The sequence below is a fragment of the Taudactylus pleione genome, unplaced genomic scaffold (genome assembly GCF_031769625.1).
Source record: "Taudactylus pleione unplaced genomic scaffold, aTauple2 ptg000391l, whole genome shotgun sequence".
Classification (NCBI taxonomy): Eukaryota; Metazoa; Chordata; class Amphibia; order Anura; family Myobatrachidae; genus Taudactylus; species Taudactylus pleione.
Genome location: NW_028284792.1, coordinates 12,324,217 through 12,343,966, shown reverse-complemented (window position 1 = coordinate 12,343,966; position 19,750 = coordinate 12,324,217). Strand labels below are relative to the sequence as shown.

Genomic DNA, 19,750 nt, shown 5'->3' with positions numbered 1-19,750 from the left:
TGGGTTTCTCAGTTCTTCCGTGGGTCTTTCTCCGACTTTGTTAAACATAGACTGAGGTTCTAGTTGAAGGGGAGGAGTTATATAGGGGTGGGAGCCAATCTTAGTTAGTGCTCGACTCCACAGCTCACTAAAGGCATCACTCAGATGGACTCCAAGGAAGAGATTATACGGTGAGTAAAAATCTTTTTTTTTTTTCTGTGTAAGGCTGGGGGGCACTGCGTTCCCTCCCTCACGCTTAGTCGGGCTGTGGTTCATCCTTTCCTTACTATTCTGTTTTGTTGTTGATTACAGCAATTCACTGGGTTACTGCTTCTCATTTACAGGCTCTTATAAAGTTGTACGGGCCTTCTCGGGGATGCGGGGAAGGAGCTAATGTTCTTTAAAGTTACAGTAGTTAAGTGCCAGCTCCTGCTCACCCAGCGGCAACCCTCATGGTCCAGTGTCCCCCAGCCTGATTTTGAGAAAAGGATTCAACAGTAAGTAATCAAGCATCCTATTTTCCCACGCCAAGTTCTGCTTCATCTGCAACTTTGTCTGTATGTAAAACTCATTCTTGTGCTGTGAAAGTCGCAGCATAGTGCCTCTAGTACACTGCGAGCATCTTTTTGCTGCGCATGCAATGCGAAGAAGCAAGATTGAAAGATAAAGACCGTACACTACAATGCTCAGTTGCACTGGGTGTCTTACGCCATATGGCGCATAGATGCTAGGTGTTTGAGGACACATCTGTAAATACACATCTCTAAGCCACATAGCACTAGCTTTTTTTTTCTTTTCTTCCTTAAATTGCACATGTATTTGCGGAATTGTATATACATAAGGGGATGGACATGCTCTAAAAAGTAAAAAAAAAAAAAAAATCCTAACTAGATCACTACTAGCCTTAATCTGCTCTTCAGAATATCAAAAATGTCTTTATACAGGGTGTTTCACTCACTATTGGCCCCAAAGTTTTTCTTTATAACTTTTAAAGTAATTGACTTAATTTAGTGATATGTGACACAGACATACCTTGGTCTATGAGAAACATGAGGAGGTTATAGCAAGTGTTGAAAGTGTTCACCATTAGCATCCAGGCCAGCTGTTCACGCATGCGTGAAGTGAAGGCCAAGTGTTCACCACCCTAGTCAGCTGAACATCCAAAATTCAAATAGGGAGCTACACAAACTGCCAGTGAGTATATAACCAGTGAGGATGGCAGTTGGTGCGGTTCCCCTATTTGAATTTTGGATAGCGCTGCAGCCCCACCTCTGGAGCTGCCACTGCTAGTCAGTAGGTATTCCTGCTTCTGAAAGTGGTGTTGTGTACTGAGGCGTCCACATTCATCATGTCTGTGTGTTACGTGCCGATATGAACCTTTATCGACTCAGTTTTCCAGTATGTCTGGACAATAAATACTCATCATTCAGCTGTGTACCGGTTTATATTGGCACCTAACACACAGACACGAGGTGGGGCTTTGTCAAATTTCACAAAATTATGTCAATGACTTTAAAAGTTATAAGAAAAACTTTGGGGCCAAAAGCGTGAAACGCCCTGTATAAGTAATGACTGTATCAGGACCATTTTCATTTCATGTATCACAGTTGTGCAATTGTTTGTTACATTGGTAGAACTGCTCCTATAAATGTGCTTTAGTGCGTATATTGTGCTTGAATTGTGTACTTGTAGTAATCAACCAAACAGTCCGTTCCTTGCACTTTGCTCCCTGGCGCTTCCGCTCCAGAATGCTGTTCTCGCACTATTCTGGCGTGCGTTTGCGGCAGTATTGTCGACGGTCACAGACCGCTGCATCACTGCCTGGGGGTCCGGGGAGTTGGAGGACATTCGTTCTGCATTTGCGTAGCATGGATCTCCTCTGCAAAACCGGGGGACACAGCGGGCGGCACGGTCACATGTGAGATGAAACACTACTGGTTCCAGTCGCATCACGCCAGTTAAGTGGTTAAAAGCACCATGATAGAAACTAAAGTCCTTCAAAAGGAATGTTTTTATAAATCAATTATTTTTCCTTTTGTCCAGTATTAATATTAGTCCCCTTTTTTTTTGTTGGAGTTTGACATTTACTAAACTTCTGCACTGCTACAGGGATGCAGTTATACAATCACCTGGAGGAAAGTATGTTTTTTTTTTATTGTTGTGCTTATTTCATGCTCCTAAAGTTTGGTGTCCATTTATTGAACAGGTTGAGTCTCCCATATCCAAAATGCTTGGGACCAGGGGTATTTTGGATATTGGAATATTCCGTATTTTGGAATAATTGCATAAAATTACGAAATATCTTGGGAATGGGACCCAAATCTAAACACAGTATGCATTTATGTATTATATACACCTTATACACACAGCCTGAAGGTCATTTTATACTATATTTTTCATAATTTTGTGAATCAAAAAAAGTGTGTGTACATGCATGAAATTCATTTGTTTCATATAAACCTTATACACGCAGCCTGAAGGTTATTTTATACTATATTTTTAATAATTTGTGCTTTAAACAAAGTTTGTGTACTTTGATCCATCAGAAAGCAAAGGTTTCACTTTCTCAGTCATGCTAAAAATATTCCGTATTTCGGAATATTCCGTATTTCGGAATATTTGGATATGGGAGACTCAACCTGTATAAATAAACTCTACGCTGGATTTTTTAATGGAGCGAGCAATGAGAATACTTTGCTCAAAATCACAAAATTGGTCTTAACAATACAATTAAATATTTTTTATAACACTTGTCTAACTATACATGGAAAAAACTATTTTGTTTTTGATATTTCCCAGTTTTTTTTGTTCTTAATGTATTTTGGGTAACTAAGGGAAATATACTTCCTATTTTATTGATACACTTCAGATTAGTGATGTGCACAAAGCTATATACTTTATGAATGTTAAAAATGGATTTTTGGTTACTTACCGTTGAATCCTTTTCTATGAATCAGGCTGGGGGACACTGGACCATGGGATTGTCGGTTGCGCTGGAGCAGGCACTTAATGACACTGTAGCTTTAACTACTTTAAATACTCAGGCTGTCTGACCGGAGAACTGTACGCCCAAATTGGGCGCCGCCAGAGGCAATAGAACCTGAAACTTAAATATGGGCAAACATGCTGCCAGGACCAGATTTCCGTACAGTGGACCTCTATTATTCTGAAGTCCCACGTCACTTTGCCCAAGAGATCGCAGCTGCTTTAGTGTAAGGCGCTGACATCCAGTCTGGTGATGGTCAACCCATCCCAGAATGAGCTGAAAAGTGACCAAGCTGCTTCAACTCCTAAAGGTCTGCAGAGTAGCTGGCCAACCATGTTCCAACACGCTTTAAGAACCCACAGAGAACAGTGCGGCGTACCAAAGAAGACACGTCCAAGGAAAACTGCAGAGCTCAGCCAACAAGCGGAGCCAGATCATCCCAGTCCAGAGGATTCACCAAAGTAGGAAGTACCGGAAGGACAACATCTGAAACCAGTGTTACTAGAGTCGTAAATGTGTATGCAGAACCGCCCCTGGAAGACTAGCAAATACTTAACTAAATAACTACACTACAGAAGAGCTGCGTAGCAGCCCATAAAAACGGTGCCCATCTCCTCAGGCACTTAATGAAGACTGGCATTATGGGATTGCAGGGGGAGGAGCTAGGAGTTAGTTACAGTGTCATTTAAGTGTCTGCTCCAGCCCAACCGACAATCCCATGGTCCAGTGTCCCCCAGCCTTGATGAAAGAGAAATATTGGATACTGAGGTTTTTTTTTATATGCACCTGTCCATGTATTCTAACACCATATTTTTGCTGTGTAAATTGGTCTTAAAAAGACCTTGGGCCTGATTCAGACCCACTCGTGAGCGGCTGTCCGCTCGCAAGTGGGTCGATGTTATGGACTGAGCATGCGCACGACGGAGGGAGCTCCGTCGTGCGCATGCACCAGACGCGACGAGCGAAGGAAAGTCCTTCGCTCGTTGTGTCCGATCAAAGGGGGCGTGCTGTCAATGTTTGACAGCACGCCCCCTTTGGTGGGCGTGCCGGGGGCGTGCCTCCCTGACGGGGGCGTTCCCACGGGAACGCCTCCCGTCAGAAGCCGGCCCACTGACATCACTAGTGATGTCAGTGGGAGTGATTTTGGCTCTGATAGAGCCAAAATCACTCCGGAGCTTGCGGTTGAAAACCTCAACCGCAGGCTCCGGCTCGCAAATTCGATGGTCGCGATGGTCTCGACCATCGCGACCATCACAATGCACGCTCGTATAGCCTGTGGGTGGTGACCCACAGCTATACGAGCGTCCAGGAGGACGCTCCATGAAAATGGAGCCCGGCCCTCATTCAGAGCGTGCGCTCTGCTCAGAGCGTACGGCTCTGAATGAGGGCCCTTATCACTTATATTCCTTCAAAATAAATTATACTTTAAGTGATTCTTATCTCTTTTTGATGAAACTTCCAATTAAAAGTATATGTATTTTCTTGTTTTGCAACCACAGGTACTGGAAAGAAAATGGCTACTCTTTATTCTGAGACCACAACATGACACACTCCTCACTTTCATGTCTGATAGTACGGAACTGTTTCATACTTGCATGACTTAAGCTGTTTAACACTGATCACCACAGATCTACACTATGTAATCTGTCTGCTATGGATAAGGTGTAATTTAAGGACATTTTCTATAGCTTCCTAATGTTTTTAGACTGTTAATGTGGTATCAAAATCTTTAAAAATAAACATGTTGATAATGTTTGCTCACCATCTTCTTTCTTTCATGCAGACAAATGGAATTATAACTTTGAATGCAGAAAACAGAACGCATGCACAGACAGATAATCCACATGATGAGGAGACTGAGGTAACAGTCTTATATTAAGATATGTTTACACTATATATGTGATTTGTTATGTTACCACTACCAGAACTGATAACATTTTACATAGTAGCATTAATTTTAAAGTACATTACAATTGGTTAGATTTATTTATATTCAAGTACTGCACAAAAGGGACCGATGTACATTTGAGCACAAGTCTGTTTATTTAGGACATATCTTGCGTGTTTTTGTATTACACATGTTAGAAGCATACACAAGTACAGATGTGTCCTCATACACCTAGCGTCTATACACTGTACGGCTTGAGATGTCGGGCGCTGTTCCAAGAGGTAGAGCATTCTGTCTTTTTCTTTAGATTCTGTGTCTTATTCGCATCGCAGATGCAGCAAAACACCACTCAACCAAGACTTTAACCGTACAGGATTTACTTTTAGATTTACTTTTAGACACTTACAAAGTCGCAGATGAAGCACAATGAGAACTTGGCGTGAGACAAAGCTGCAGCCGTTGATCAAATTGATTAGTGTAAACTAGCAGAGTAGTTTTGTCACTTCCAGTTGATATATTTATGCAAGAGAGGCGCTTCCGAGTCACCCAAGACTTGACGCATTGAGAGGGGTTGTTTGGCGTGCCTGAAGCTGCAGTGTATTTAGTCGTGGTGCCTCTGCTGAACAATTGTGCAATGCAGCCACGTGGTCTTCTGTCCACACTTTTCTTAGGTTCTACGCCTTTGATACTTTTGCCTATCAGGATGCTTCCTTTGGGCGAGTAGTTCTCCTTTCTGCTCAGGAGCGTCCCCAACCTTTAGGGGAACTGCTTTAGGACATCCCCATGGTTTCCCTATGGACGCTGAAGAAGAAAATAAGAGTTGTGGTAGACTTACCAATGATAACCTATTTTCCACAGGGCACCCACCCTGACGCACCTTGTCGCATTGGGTATTTTTTCTTTCGGTCACGGATTCCCTCATCTTCTGTGAGTGCTTCTGGTGTATGATTCTTCTTCCGTCTCCTCTTTCCTTTTCCTGCTTTGAGGCTTGTTTACAAAACTGAAGGGCTGGGGGCGGGGTATATATGGAAGAGGACCCGAGGCATCCTGGGAGCTGAAAGCTTTAACTGTTTGGTGCCTGGCTCTCTACAACCGCATTACCCCCATGGTATCCCTGTGGATCTCGAAGAAAAAGAGTTATCAATGGTAAGTCTACCATAACTCTTATTTTCTTGTTTTGCTCTTACTATAAAAGACATAGCGGCCATCATTATTCATGGGCACTTGCAATAGCCCTGTCCGAGGTACAAGAGATCCGTCTGAAAACAGGCGAATCTGTGTACAACTCTGCATAGTCCGCAGTTGCATCAGCATGCTCTTACTAAACTTAGCCTACATGCAAACAACCTATTACCACCCAGTTTTGACCTTTTCCATTACAAGCAAGGATAGGACTGCATTGCTTACAACTCTGCATCGCCTGTAGATGCGTGTGGTCAGCTCCAGAGCATGCACAGTGCAAAAAACACGCCATATTTGCTTGCATAACTGACTTGTGTTCAACTCTGCTTCAGCCCCTTTGTCTCAAATATCTTCTATAGTTCTAAGAAGTTCCTCTTACTCCATATACCCTGAGAGGCCAAATTATTATGACCACAAGGTTAGTTCTTTGTTAGGCCACCTCTTGTCCAATGTGGCCTGAATTCTTCTAGGCATTGATTCTACTAACAATTGGTATGTTTCATGGGGAATATTAGCCCAAATGCAATAAATTGCATCACCATATTGTTGCCTCCGCCAGCCTGAGGTGTTGTGATGATGCAAGAAGGAATCATGCTTTCGTGCTGTTGTCTCCATATCCTCACCCTACCACCTGCTTGGTATAATCAAAAGATTGATTTTTCAGACCAGGACCAGTTTCTCTTCATATACTGACCAATTCCTGTGTTCCTGATCAAACTGATGGTGTTTTATCTTGTTTGAGGCATATAGCAATGGCGTACGGACAGGCCTTTTGGAGCCCATAAAATATAATGTGAAGCGTACTGTTCGTTGAGACACCATCTCAATTTGTCCCTGATTCAGATTGTCTGTAATTAGGATGGATTGTTACCCATCTATGGGACTGAACAAGTCTGCCAACTCTCCAGCATCCAGTAGCCATATTTTTTTGTCTGCTGGTCCACTGTGTGTACACTTTGCCAACTGCCGCCCTTAAACAATTCACCAATGCAGTAGTTTTGCTAATGCTCGCACCAACAATCATTCCCCATTCAAAGTATGACACATTGCGTTGTTTGCCCATTATTTTGTGACTGATGCACTTCATTAGTCTCTGCATACATTTTCCTTTCTGTTCTTATACAGATTCAGACATCCTTTGTCAGCATGGAATCGGTATGAAATACCGATTGATGGGATGCCGGCTGTTAGTACACTGATGGCGGCAACCCAATGGTTTAAATCCCGACAGGGGAATGGTAAGTAATGTCCCCCTGTCCTATTTACCCCCAACCCTCCTTTCCTTCATCCTTATACTAACCCTCCCGGTAAGAACCTAAACTTAACCCACCCCCCTTATTGCTTAACTCTAACTCCCCCTGGTGGTGCCTGAATCTAAGCCTAACCTCCCCCCTCCTGCAGCCTAAACCGAAGTCCCCCCGGGCTGGCTAAATCTAACTCTTTCCCCCCGTCCTCCCCCGCGGCTGATATTTACCTTTCCCTGGGTGACCTTCCGATTGGGATGCTGGCATCCCGGGTCATGTCGGGATTTCTGCGTCGATGTTGTCTCGGCGATCAGGATTCCAATGCTGGGGTTCCGGCAGTCTGCATCCCGGTTGTCGGTATGTTAACCACACCCGGTTGGCACGATCAGGGCCGTCTCCAGGGCTAATGGCGCCCTGTGCCGGCCGAGTGCTCTGCGCTCCTTATTGCGTGCTGCGCAGCCAAAATTGGGGGTGTGGTCTATCATAGGCCACACCTCCTTACGTGACGTTAGCTGAGGGGTGTGCCTGCATGACACGCCTCCAATTAACGTCAGGCTGGGGGGAGCCTAACTAGCTGGGCTTCCCCCAGCCCTCTCACGTGCGTGAGCGGCATCCATTTAGACTCCGGGGTTCCGGAGGTCCTCAAACCCCCCCCCTACTTGACTGACCACCCAATTCAGCCCACTGGTGGTACAGCGGGACAATACTGTGAAATCGGGATGCTGGGGAAGGGTCTGCACTCTATGGGTGGCGCCCCTGTTCGACCGCTCAGGTTGAACACCCCTAGAGCCGGCCCTGGGCACTATCTGTGTAATAGCTACTGTGCATAAAATTGCCTGATGGTCATAATAATTTGAACACTCAATGTATATTTTTAAACTGTCTCCTATAAAAGCCACCATTTTATTTTAGTGTCTGTGATACTTTTGTGCTACTTTTAATGGGGACAAACAAACCAATTTCCATTCCATAAAAGAATGTCTCTAGGTCTCGAATGTCTTTGTCTTCAGTTGATCCTCCATTATGAAACCTCATATTTTTAATTTGTTGCTCTCACTGACTGTATAATGAATGGTGTGGAGGAGGGGGAAGAAATAGCAAATGGGGAGCATGAGAGGAAAGGAGGGGGAGCACGGAGTATGACCTTATGGGATGTGTCTGCAGATGGAGAAACAGAGAGGGGGTACACACATGAAACATCCACTGTCACCCACTGCCTCTCCAGTCACCCCAAAGCCTTCGCAGGGGGCATAAACTTAACATTCACCTGAATGTTTTAAGAAACACATGCCGGAGCTCCGAAAGTATATAGTCCCTGCGATGTGTAAAGCTGGGTACACCCTTGGCCGATGGGAATGTCGAGCAGCTGATCTATCTAACATTTGGTAAGTGCATAAACACTTCGCAATCGTTCTGGCGATGTGTCTGTGCTGTCATTTAAATTTGCCTGCCCAGTTGAGATGTCAGTCACCACCGGGTCCCTGCAACATGCTGAGCTATCTGCAAGAAATATCTGCATCAGCTGTGCTGCAGGGCAGATGCGATATGTCTGTGAAAGTCATCGTTCACAGAGCTATGGTCTGTACACACCTGCCTATGCACTACAGATATATTGCCAGTTGTTCAGTTGAATGGGCAATATATTTGTCAATGTGTACCCAGCTTAAGAAATGAAGTGATCGCATTAGCAGTCACTTCTGTTTGTGCCTCTGTAATTCTACTGTGCATGCATGGTGTGCTGAACCACGCATGTGTGACGGTCATTCTGGGGTAACTTACTGGGATCCTGTAGTAATTGTTATTGTCAGACGGGGTCCCAGACCAAAATAATATGAGAACCTCTGCTTTAGACTATAAGCTATTACCAGCAGAGCCCGTCTACTGTCTCTCTTCTGCACCTCTTTTATTCACTTTGTATGTATGATTTGTATTCTGTATGATTTGACTGGCACCCTACAAATAAATGATGACAGACAAAATATGTTTGTGCTAAAAATGAAAGACCTTTGAAAATAAAGAATGTAAAAAAATTCATAGTGCAAAGAGGTGCCATTTTCACCATTTTCTGTTAAGTCATGTTGTATGTTTCTTGCTATATGAAACATAGAACGTGTCTGTTTACTTACAGAGCAAGTGAACATGTTTAATTAAAAGCATATAGTGTAAACATAAAAGCATAAATACATCTGAAGTAATTGTACTTTATTTCATAGTCAACAGACTCTGAAGAGACACTGGTGCCTGGCAAGAGAGCTTCGCTCTCAGACATCAGCAATATAGAGGATATTGAATCCTTGTCTGTGCGTCAGTTAAAGGAGATTTTGGTCAGAAACTTTGTGAACTACAAAGGCTGCTGTGAGAAGTGGGAACTGATGGAACGTGTAACCCGACTCTACAATGATCAGAAGGATCTTCAGCAAAAGGGTATATTGTGCTAGGACCTGAAGAAAAACAAAACTCCTTTAACTGTCTTGTAATTATTAGTTAAATGATTGTTTAAAGTTTCATAGTTATAAGAGCCGCAGAGAAAAATCCTTTTTTCTTTTTAAACAAATGGCCATTGTAATGATCTATGTACATAATAGCACATGCTGCTTTTTTTGTCCAATTTATTCATCTTATGTACTTAGATTTTTTTGCATTGTTTGTGTTAGTTCACACAGTAATCTTTGTATGTAAATGTAATAGCATATCCTTAACTATTAATGCAAACTGCCCTGCACATCTGCTCTTCCGAACTACAAATGCAGCAGTGACATTGCAAGTATTTACTGGCCTCAGACTTCAAATAATGCAATTTCTTTGAAGTTAAAATAGGTTTTACAAATGTTGTTAGACTATCTTGCCTTGTACCTGTTTGTCATCTTCTTTAATACGTCATTTTCATATTTTTTTTTTTTTCAGTCTCAATGGATGAAGAAAAAGGTAAGCATCTAACCATGCACAATCTATAGTATATTTGTCACCTGTTAAACAGTCTGCTATTGAGAAGGCTAGACACAGGCAGTGGAATCATCCATTCTTATATCATATTACTACAGATGAGTGACATACAGTTCACAAAGTGCGAACTGACATTCCATGGAATGGCAAAGCAGAAGTTGAAGTTTGTACCTCTGTGAAAATAAAAACGCTCTCCACAAAACTCTATTTCTCAACATCTTGCTGCATCTTCACTTATATCTGCATGTAACAGAAATCAAGGTGCTGAGCATTTAACTTCAGTGATGAGGACGAGTGTGGCTCAGAAAACAGAGTCCCACTTTTTCTTTGCCCTGCAGTTACAAAAAAAAAATCACAATGCAATTATGGACAGGGTTAGGGAAGGATGGTGGCACTTTAATGATGTAACGACGCCAGCATGATGTCGCTGAGGGGTGAGGCTTACCCTACATTGCAGAAATTAAATCTGAAGGGGAGGATGTGGAGACTAAGGGCCTGATTCAGAGTTGAAAATAGATTTAAGGTGCATACACATGAAGCGATATATTGTTACGATATGAACGATATCGTTCCATGTGTATGCAACCAACGGTGCACCCTCCCCTGGACGATAACGATATCGTCCATCGGCCATGCAAACAGACCAATCTGGGCGATATCGTTATATTCCCTATAGGGATGCATGGTCATTGGTAATTTCGTTGGTGTGTGGATGAACAATACCGTTCATCCAGCACACCAGGAATTTCAAGGGAGGTCGGTCAGCGATGTCGTTCGCTGAACAGATCGTCCCGTGTGTATGCACCATAAGATAGAGCAAGTAACTGATCATCTTGGTAAAACCATGCTGCACTGCAGGTGGGGCAGATGTAAAATGTGCTGAGAGATTTAGATTTGGGAGGAGTGTCCAAACTGAAATCTAAATTGCAGTGTAAAAATAAAGCTGTCCAGCATTTGTGGGCTACATGCAAAAGCAGCCAGTATTTACCTTGCATGCAAACAAAGTATGTATTTACACCCCTTGCATTGCAACACTGTTTGTCCAGGTACACTGTTACTTGCTATTTCTTACTCCTATTCCCAACTCTAAATCAGGCCCCAAGTACATAGCTTCCCCCATCCTGGCACCCAGAAATGGGGGCATCATCATTTTGGAAAGTGAAACGCTCTCTCTTAAAAGTATTCCCCTTCATATGTAGTGTGATGACTGGAGAATAACCCCCTACATTGCAGAAAAAGTCCAGGGATTAGGGAAGATCTCCCACATTCTGACTTAAACTTGGAACACATGTGGAAAAAAAAAAGGAAGTCACCTCTCCACTTCTTTAAAACGCTAACCACTATGCCATACTGCCTTACAGTCCTGAGGTCATGCGTTCAATTCCTGGAAAAGGAACTCATCAGGGATTGATGTACAGGACTGACATCAGGGGCAATCAACATGCAGCCGTCAAGAACTGTTGTGGAACTACACATCCCAGCATGCCCTGCCACAGTTTGGCTATTAGAGAAAGCTAAAACTGTCACAGGACATGCTGGGATGTATAATACTACAGCAGCTGTAGGACCGCATGTTGAATACACCTGCTCTACGCAAAGCGTGTGCGTTTATATACGTACTGTTAATAAATACATGCTCTTGGAACCTAGAATAGATGTGAATAGTCAATTAAATTATATTCTGTAGGTGCCTATGTAGGTGCCTATGTATCATCAAGGGTTTTTTTTTTTTTATAAAATTATGAATTGTAGCTATGTACTAATAACACAATGCAGGAGTTTTCACGGAAATCTCCGGCCGAGTGCTAATTAGCAATGCAGATCGCATTCCTTATTATCATCAATGGGGACTATGATCTCAGCCCTATGTACCAAACTCTAAAAAGTGAAGCTTTTCGTAGTTTGGCCTCTGTAGCTTACACCATTTTCAGGTGGTGTAAACTGCTTTAAGCCTATGGAGATCTTTCCGGCCGGGGGCGGAAGCTGACACTGTGTGCATGCGCAGTGTTGGCTTCCACAGGAGAACTCTTTCACAAGTGTGAAAGACTTCTAGATTTTGCCGGGGGATATAACTTGCAGGGACCTCTGTTACCGCAAACGCTGTGTCCGGGAGGTACCCTTCGTACATATCAGGGATATTTTCATTAAAAATGAAAATATCTATGATATGGTACCTTAATAATCGTGGCGTGATTATTAATAGGATGGCCACATAGTCATTGAACTTTGGCCAGATTATGTATCGTAGTTCTGTGCTTTTGGGAATATAACCGAGGAGGAGATCATTGTGGTGTACCTGGGCCTTACAAAAAGTGATTAGATTCAAAAGTTCCATATAACATATGTGATGATGGTGTAAGCATGACAGGTGACCCCAGGGTGGTGGATAATGGTTAGGGAGTTGTTTGGTTGCACCTTGGAACATGTTAGTTTATGTGACATTAGGTTAGATATATTGTGATTCATCCTAATGTGATTCTATGTTATTAGATCTTCTATAGATTTTGTGAAATAGTGTTTCTTACTTATGTTTGTCATTTTACAGGCAAACAAGGCCCTGCAGGTGATGAGAATCTATGCAAGGTCTGCATGGATTGCCCTATTGACTGTGTACTGCTGGAGTGTGGTCACATGGTAACCTGCACAAAGTGTGGCAAGCGCATGAGTGAATGTCCCATCTGTCGACAGTATGTAGTGAGGGCTGTACATGTCTTCCGATCTTGACTTTCTTAGCTGCAACCAAGCTAATGAATGAGCCACAGGCAAAGAGTACGTGAAGAAAACTTCAGCCAATTCCTAAATCCCATTATGTGTCATGGAAACATCTCCTCTTTTACAATATACTACTTTCTTGGTATTTAATATCATATGAAGTGGTTTATCTGTCACTGAGTGCTTTAAGGTACATGTACAAGGTTCTCTGTCCTAACTGGTGTGTGACCATCAACAATGACTGTACAGGTTCTAGAAACTCCTAAAATATATTTTGAGAACATCACATTTTATATAAAACTCTTATATTTATGTAATAAAGTAGTGCCTTTTAACTATTGTCTTAAGCCATTTTGATGTTGGCTGAGCTTTGAGCATTGTCAGGTGTTTTTTTAAGATTTGGAGGGAGATTTACTAGCGAGTGATTTTGAGAGCCAAACTCTCAACTTTATTAAACAGCAATTTGGAGACTGAAAACTGACGCTGTAGGTGATGTGTGGTGATCTGTAAGTCACAAACCGCATGTGGTTTCGAGCAACTGTAAAACAATAAAAAGACTATATTTAATTTAAACCTGTTTCTCACAAAATGCTGTCTGCCCCATCAGTACAGAAAAAAAAGATTAAATATTTATTTTTTGATTAAGCATTGACTTAATTATGGGGTCAATAATTATTAAGCAGACAATATTTATTTAAATATCGAGCCAATATAAATGTATTTTACTGTGAGGGAAATATTACATTATTTTATTATGAGGGCAATATTAATGTATTTTATGGGACACTATAAACCTATTATTTTAGATAGACCTGATTGCTCAAACCACATGCTGTTACAGCTATCTGGCATATCGGAGCTACAGCTAATAAAATACTGCCTTTTTTTTCTGGCAGTTTGAAGCGCAGTTTTTACAAATCCCAGCTTGATACATTGCACAATTTGTATTCTTCACACACAGTATGTGGTCAATCCAATTAGCCGTGAAGTGTACGAGTTGCCATTGCAACGGCGTTAAAAAGCCGGCAACGGACCGGCACCTCACACCCTTCGTGGCCCGCTCTGTGCCCGAATTTGCAGAATTTTGCTCGCAGCCTTATAGGGCTTTGTACAAAATTCCCGCGAATCCAGGCTACCGTAAAGTACGGCCATTGCCGCGATGACTCGCACTGGCGAGATCATCGTGGCTAATAGGATCGACCCCTATATTTTAATTCACATGGTAGTTTTGGAATTGTCGTTATGAAATAATGCGGTTTCATGTGCGGTTTTACTTTTTACGGTGCATGCACATGGTCAGATTTACCTTCAGATCTGTACAATAACTATTTTAAAAATCGCTCAATCGTTCATATCTGAAGGAAAATCTGACATATCTGACATGTTTGTCAGATAACGATATCTGAAGGTGCCCACACACATACCGATGATCAGCCGAGGTACACTATTTCCCCCTGAACTCTCCCCTGGAGCTCCCCGGCAGTCCTGCACATGATTTGGTATGAAAAAGCTGCCAATGTGACACACGATCTATCGTGCCTCCTAACTACTCCAGTGCATCCTGAGATTGTCAGATCTGCCCTACAGCACGGCAGTCTGAAGATGCGATGTGCGACCAGCGGGGACGCGCATTGCATCGTGATCGTGAGTGGGGACTCACGATTTTCTCACGATTTGGCCATATTTTACACAATCTGTCGTTCCAATGTGTCGGAATCGGCCACATCGGGAAAAATATCGCTATGTGTGTGGCCAGCTTGACATCTGTTATGTTTGCACTCAGATTTGGACGATTCCATTTATTTTAATACAGGCAGAAATCGTTCAAATCTTTCAAATTGTTGGTAAATCGTTCATCTGACATATCTGACCGTGTGTATGCACCATAAATCTCCGTTTACAAACGCACATAAATCTGCCAAATGCCATCTTAATTGTACTTTAGCAAATCTCCATCTTACAGTTTAATTTCCCACATTCCTGGATGTAGAGACCAAAGATTAAGATAAATGTTTTTAATAGTTTGATTAAAAAAAAAAGTTAAGATTTCTAATATAATATATTTAGGAATAAGAAGTAACCAGTTTTGAGGGTTTCACTGCAATGGTATTGGACTTGGATCATTACAGCATCTCTGTTAATTAGTAGTAATCATTAATAAGAGCTTAATTTTTTTTGATTACTATATTTTTCTTTATTTGCACTGCAATATGCTAAGTAAGGTTGCATTTCTTATTATTGTGAGCCCAAAAGTATTTTCCATTGTAGTGGTTTATGATGTCAGTTTAGACTTTTTTTTACAGAACTGTATCAAAAACACTATGGCTAATGCACTTCATACTATGGATTTCCAACAACTTTTATCTGAGTTACTTTCATGTCTGACTGCTGCTTTTAAGTGTATTATTGAAGACTTGCTTCCTAAGCACAAACATAGGGAAATCCTTTATTTTTAAACCGATCCAATATTTTTAATACTATTTTTAAACTGTTTATTGTGTGGATAGGTATTAACAATCTAAGGTGAATAGCAGAAAAGATTGTGCCTTTACATAGCCAGCCTTGTATATAGCATACAACCAAATATTTACTACTGTAAAATTACCATAAACAAGAACAGCCCAGTTGTATGTACTTACTTAGTGGGTTATATACTATGCTATGACACGGCAGCACACTGTTGGCCTAGACAGAGTAGAATAATTGGAGTGTAAAAACATACATGCCATTTCTTTATATATAATCTGTAACGGCAAACAAGATGTTTATGGTGAAATGTCAATGTTGATTATAATGTTATGCAATGAAATCAAGGGCTAATTATAAAGATAGAAACTTAAAAGGAAACTCCACTGTCAGATAATTTTGTTGCCCAAACAGGTAAAGTATTTTTTTTCTTTCTTAAATTGCCCTTAGACAAGACCAGATCTGTGTATGTACAGTTGTATCCAATACACAGATCCAACATTATAATTTCATTTCTAGGGTCAGAAAAAATAAATAACTTTGTTTGGATAATCAAATTGTGTCGTTGGAGTTCCCCTTTAATTACTCCAGGTGTGTGCCAGTGACTTTGACCTCAGCTGCTAAATGTGATACTCATAATTATAAGGGCTATACCTTTCAACTGGACTAATGGGTGCTGTGCCCAATTTTACTTAACATCGTACTGGCAATATGTGCCTGTGATCATTAACATATTAATAGTTTGATAATTCAGCTCCAGGTTGTGGGATATTTTTACAATACAGAGTTCTGCTTTATTTTGTTTTGTAATAAAGTAATTTGATAAAATGATGTGGTCTCTTCATTGATCTATAAAACATAGGGGCTTAATTATATTTTGGTGAGAGCTGGTGTGAAGCTTGGAGTAAGGATGGACTCAGTGGGTTAAATTATAATTTGAAATGACAGATTGTCAATTTGGTCTGACTAATGTTGCCCATCCATTTAACGCTGCGGGGGACGTTGGCACGATTACGATGCCGTTGTCTCCCGCGGGATGAACTGCATACACTGAACGTTCAGACGTTCAGTGTATGCAGATCAATCATCCCCGAACATGGCAACCTGACTGCGATCGTTAGGTTGACTGTCATGGTCGGGCGATGATTGATGTTAAAAACGACCAGCGGGCGCACGCATCGCTGGTCGTTTTTAACCTGTTACTGCCCGATTTGCATGTGATTACCAAGCGATGGAGCGATAACGACCGTCGTTATTGCTCCATCGCTAGGTATAATCGAATGGGCAGCATAAACAGTACATTTTCTGCAAATCATTTAATTAGACTAGACTGCTTGTATTATTCTCAAATAAAACATGTTAAAATGCAATGTTAAACTAATTTCAAAAACCATAGATTGTGATGTATCTTATATTATCAATCATGTAACATATGTATGAAGTCTATTATCAACAAATAGAAACTTTTATTCAAGGTATTGAATGAATGATTACTGAGTAAAACTCAACTTCATGTCCCATGGGTTTAAATAAACATTATTTTTCTCCATCATGCACTGGGGGACACTGGAGTTACACTGGGGTGTAGTCAGCGCTAAGTGGAGCTCGGCACTGTAAGGGGTCTATGTACTAATAATTGTGAAACTGCTGCGATTATTATCTATCCATATCTCAGGGGATATTTCCATTTTTCATGAAAATATCCCCGCTATGTACACAGAAACTCTCAGGGACTACTATTATGGTAACCACTGTCCCTGCGAGCTATATCCCCGGCATTTAGTAGAAGTCTTTCACGTTTGTGAAAGCATTCTCTGGGTTATGCTGACAATACGCATGCGCACAGTGGCTCTCTCCTGCTCCGCTAAATCTCCATAGGCTTAAAGCAGTTTACACAATCTTAAAATGGTGTAAACTATCTAGGCCAAACTCCAAAAAGCTTAGCTTTTGAAGTTTGGTACATAGGGCTCAGATCATAGTCCCAATTGATAATAATGGGGACTGTGATCTGCAGTTCTAATTAGCATTCTAACAGAGCTTTCTGTGAAATCTCCTGCATTGTGCCATTAGTACAAGGTAACAATACATAAAATTATGCAGAAACTGGATTACCACTGTTAATCTGTCGTCCCCTGCTTCTAGCAATTATCACAGTTATCACATAACCTCTATCCCAATTGCGCAGGCTCTGCGTCAGACGTCCACGCAGTTTCTGAGACCGCCCCCTGCTTCTAACAATTAACAATAAATGTAGCGGCCTAATAATCTCTTTAAAGACTGGGTTTGGAAGCATATATAAAAAAAACAACCAAAGAATACTTTATTTACAAATTGTAACATTCTTTTTTTAAGGATAGTACTGAGTACATGCATAAACTTAGATACATAGATACACCTGTCTTGAAGGAACGGTAAGAAATGCAGGTAAAACTTCAATGCAACATTGATCTCAGTTTCAACCCAGACTCCAATACCTTTTATCAGCAGAGCATCACACCTAGGCTTATATCATCCTAGTCTCAGCTGTGGCTGATTAGATAATTGGGTCTAGGACCCTCCCAGACTGCTAAATCCCTTTTTAACTTAAAACCCAATAATTCTTCATAACCTTCTGCGAAGGATTACCTAAAATATGGGTTGTTCACCTTAATTATCATAATTTTGGCTGTCACGTGAATGCAAATTTCATGCGTTTGCAATGTAGGATTGATAAAATATCTCATATCTCTGAAACTATACATCTGAGCGATTTTGAAAATTGCACCTAACCTGCAAATAGGCGTGAAACCTCTTTATGGAAAGTTGGACTTTCATAGTGATCAGAGAGATTATTTTTTCATCCAAAACTCAAACTACTTTTAGGGGCCTATGTATCAAAGCTGGGAGAGAGAAAAAATTGTAACAAATAAATTCGCAACCAATCAGCTCCTAAATATAATTTTTTAAACAAAATGTAAATTGGAAGATGATTGGTTAGTACTTTATCTCTCACAATTTTATCTCTCTTTCAGCTTTGATAAATAGGCCCCTTAATCTCTGATGTATGTGTAATCACTTGAAGGCCAGATGGAATACACATTGGTTTGAACAGTCTTTGTACCTGCAGATGCCTGCTGTGTATGGTTTCCTGCTTCACAGGTCTAAATGTGCCTACACACTTGGCGATATTTTACCCGATCTGGCCGATTCCGACGCATCGGAATGACAGATTGTGTAAAATATGCCCAAATCGTGAGTCCCCACTCTTGATGCGATGCGCGTCCCCACTGGTCGTACATCGCATCGTCAGATCTGCCGTGCTGTACAGCAGATCTGCCAATCTGGGACACAATGCACTGGAAAAAGTCTGAATGCACAATAGATCATTTGTCACACTGGACTCTTTAAACACCAAATCGTGTGCAGAGCTGCTGAGGATGAGGGATATCGTACACGTCGTGGGATTGTGTGCAGATCGCCAAGTGTGTAGGCACCTTAAGTAATCAACCAGACAATAGACCTTATTTAATACATCCTAATGACTTCCACATATCCTCTCCTGAGTGAAATTAACAAGCTAATGAAAACTAGATCTGACTCTTCATTGAAGTACTGTACCTGTGATAGTATGGCAAGACTAACAAAAGGGGCTTCCTATGCCCTTACACTTACAAATCAGTTATTCTGTTAGCCATATAAATTAATGGTCTACCACAAATTCCTATTTCTACTTCAGGGTCCATAGGGTATCCACAGGATACCTTGGGGTATAGGTGTGACGTCAGTCATCGGGCACCATAGAGTTAAGCTTTCAGCCTCCCAGGGTGCACTAGGGTCCCCCTCCTATACCCCACCCCCGAGCCAAGGCACCTCAGTTTAGTTTGGTGCCCGGCCGGAGTTGGGTGCACCTGGTTGGAGTGGGGGCTAAGAAGAGCCCCTGAAGCTTTTCTGCATGCAGCTGTGGCTGCACATCTGGATGTACAGCATGGACAGTCAGTCCTGACGTCCATGCTGTCTTCCGTACACCCCTGCCGGTACCAGAACGCCGGTACCGATCCGGGGATGCTGGTGAGCATCTGGGGTCACAGCTAGCGGTGACCCCAGATGTTCCGGACCATGGCCGGATTCAAGGGGGACAGCAAGGTAAGCAGCGGGGTCCCGCGGTGGGTCCCCGCTGTTACATGGTCCTGAGTCCCCAGGCAGGGGGCTCCCTGGGGACTGGCTGCAGCATGGAGCCAGGGAAGAAACCGCTTCCACTACCCCCCTGGGACAGCGGACCGCAGCAGAGCGGTAGCGCTGCGGCGTCCCAGGGGTTAAATGCATGCCAGGGGAGCGCGCCTTCACTGTCTCACAGCCGGCGCCTCCCCCGCT

At 42.1% G+C, this 19,750-nt stretch overlaps 1 protein-coding gene across 3 annotated transcripts in view; it reads left to right on the top strand.

The window, feature by feature from the left end:
* RFFL (ring finger and FYVE like domain containing E3 ubiquitin protein ligase) overlaps nt 1-16,786 on the top strand; it is a 64,398-nt gene extending 47,612 nt beyond the window's left edge. For all 3 annotated transcript variants that reach the window (XM_088445961.1, XM_088445956.1, XM_088445957.1), the window contains 4 exons: nt 4,749-4,826; nt 9,493-9,703; nt 10,184-10,204; nt 12,768-16,786. In XM_088445961.1, coding sequence (XP_088302087.1) covers nt 4,749-4,826; nt 9,493-9,703; nt 10,184-10,204; nt 12,768-12,946 — 489 coding nt within the window. In that variant the 3' untranslated portion in view covers nt 12,947-16,786. The remainder of the gene's footprint in view (nt 1-4,748; nt 4,827-9,492; nt 9,704-10,183; nt 10,205-12,767) is intronic.
* Nucleotides 16,787-19,750: the final 2,964 nt, after the last annotated feature.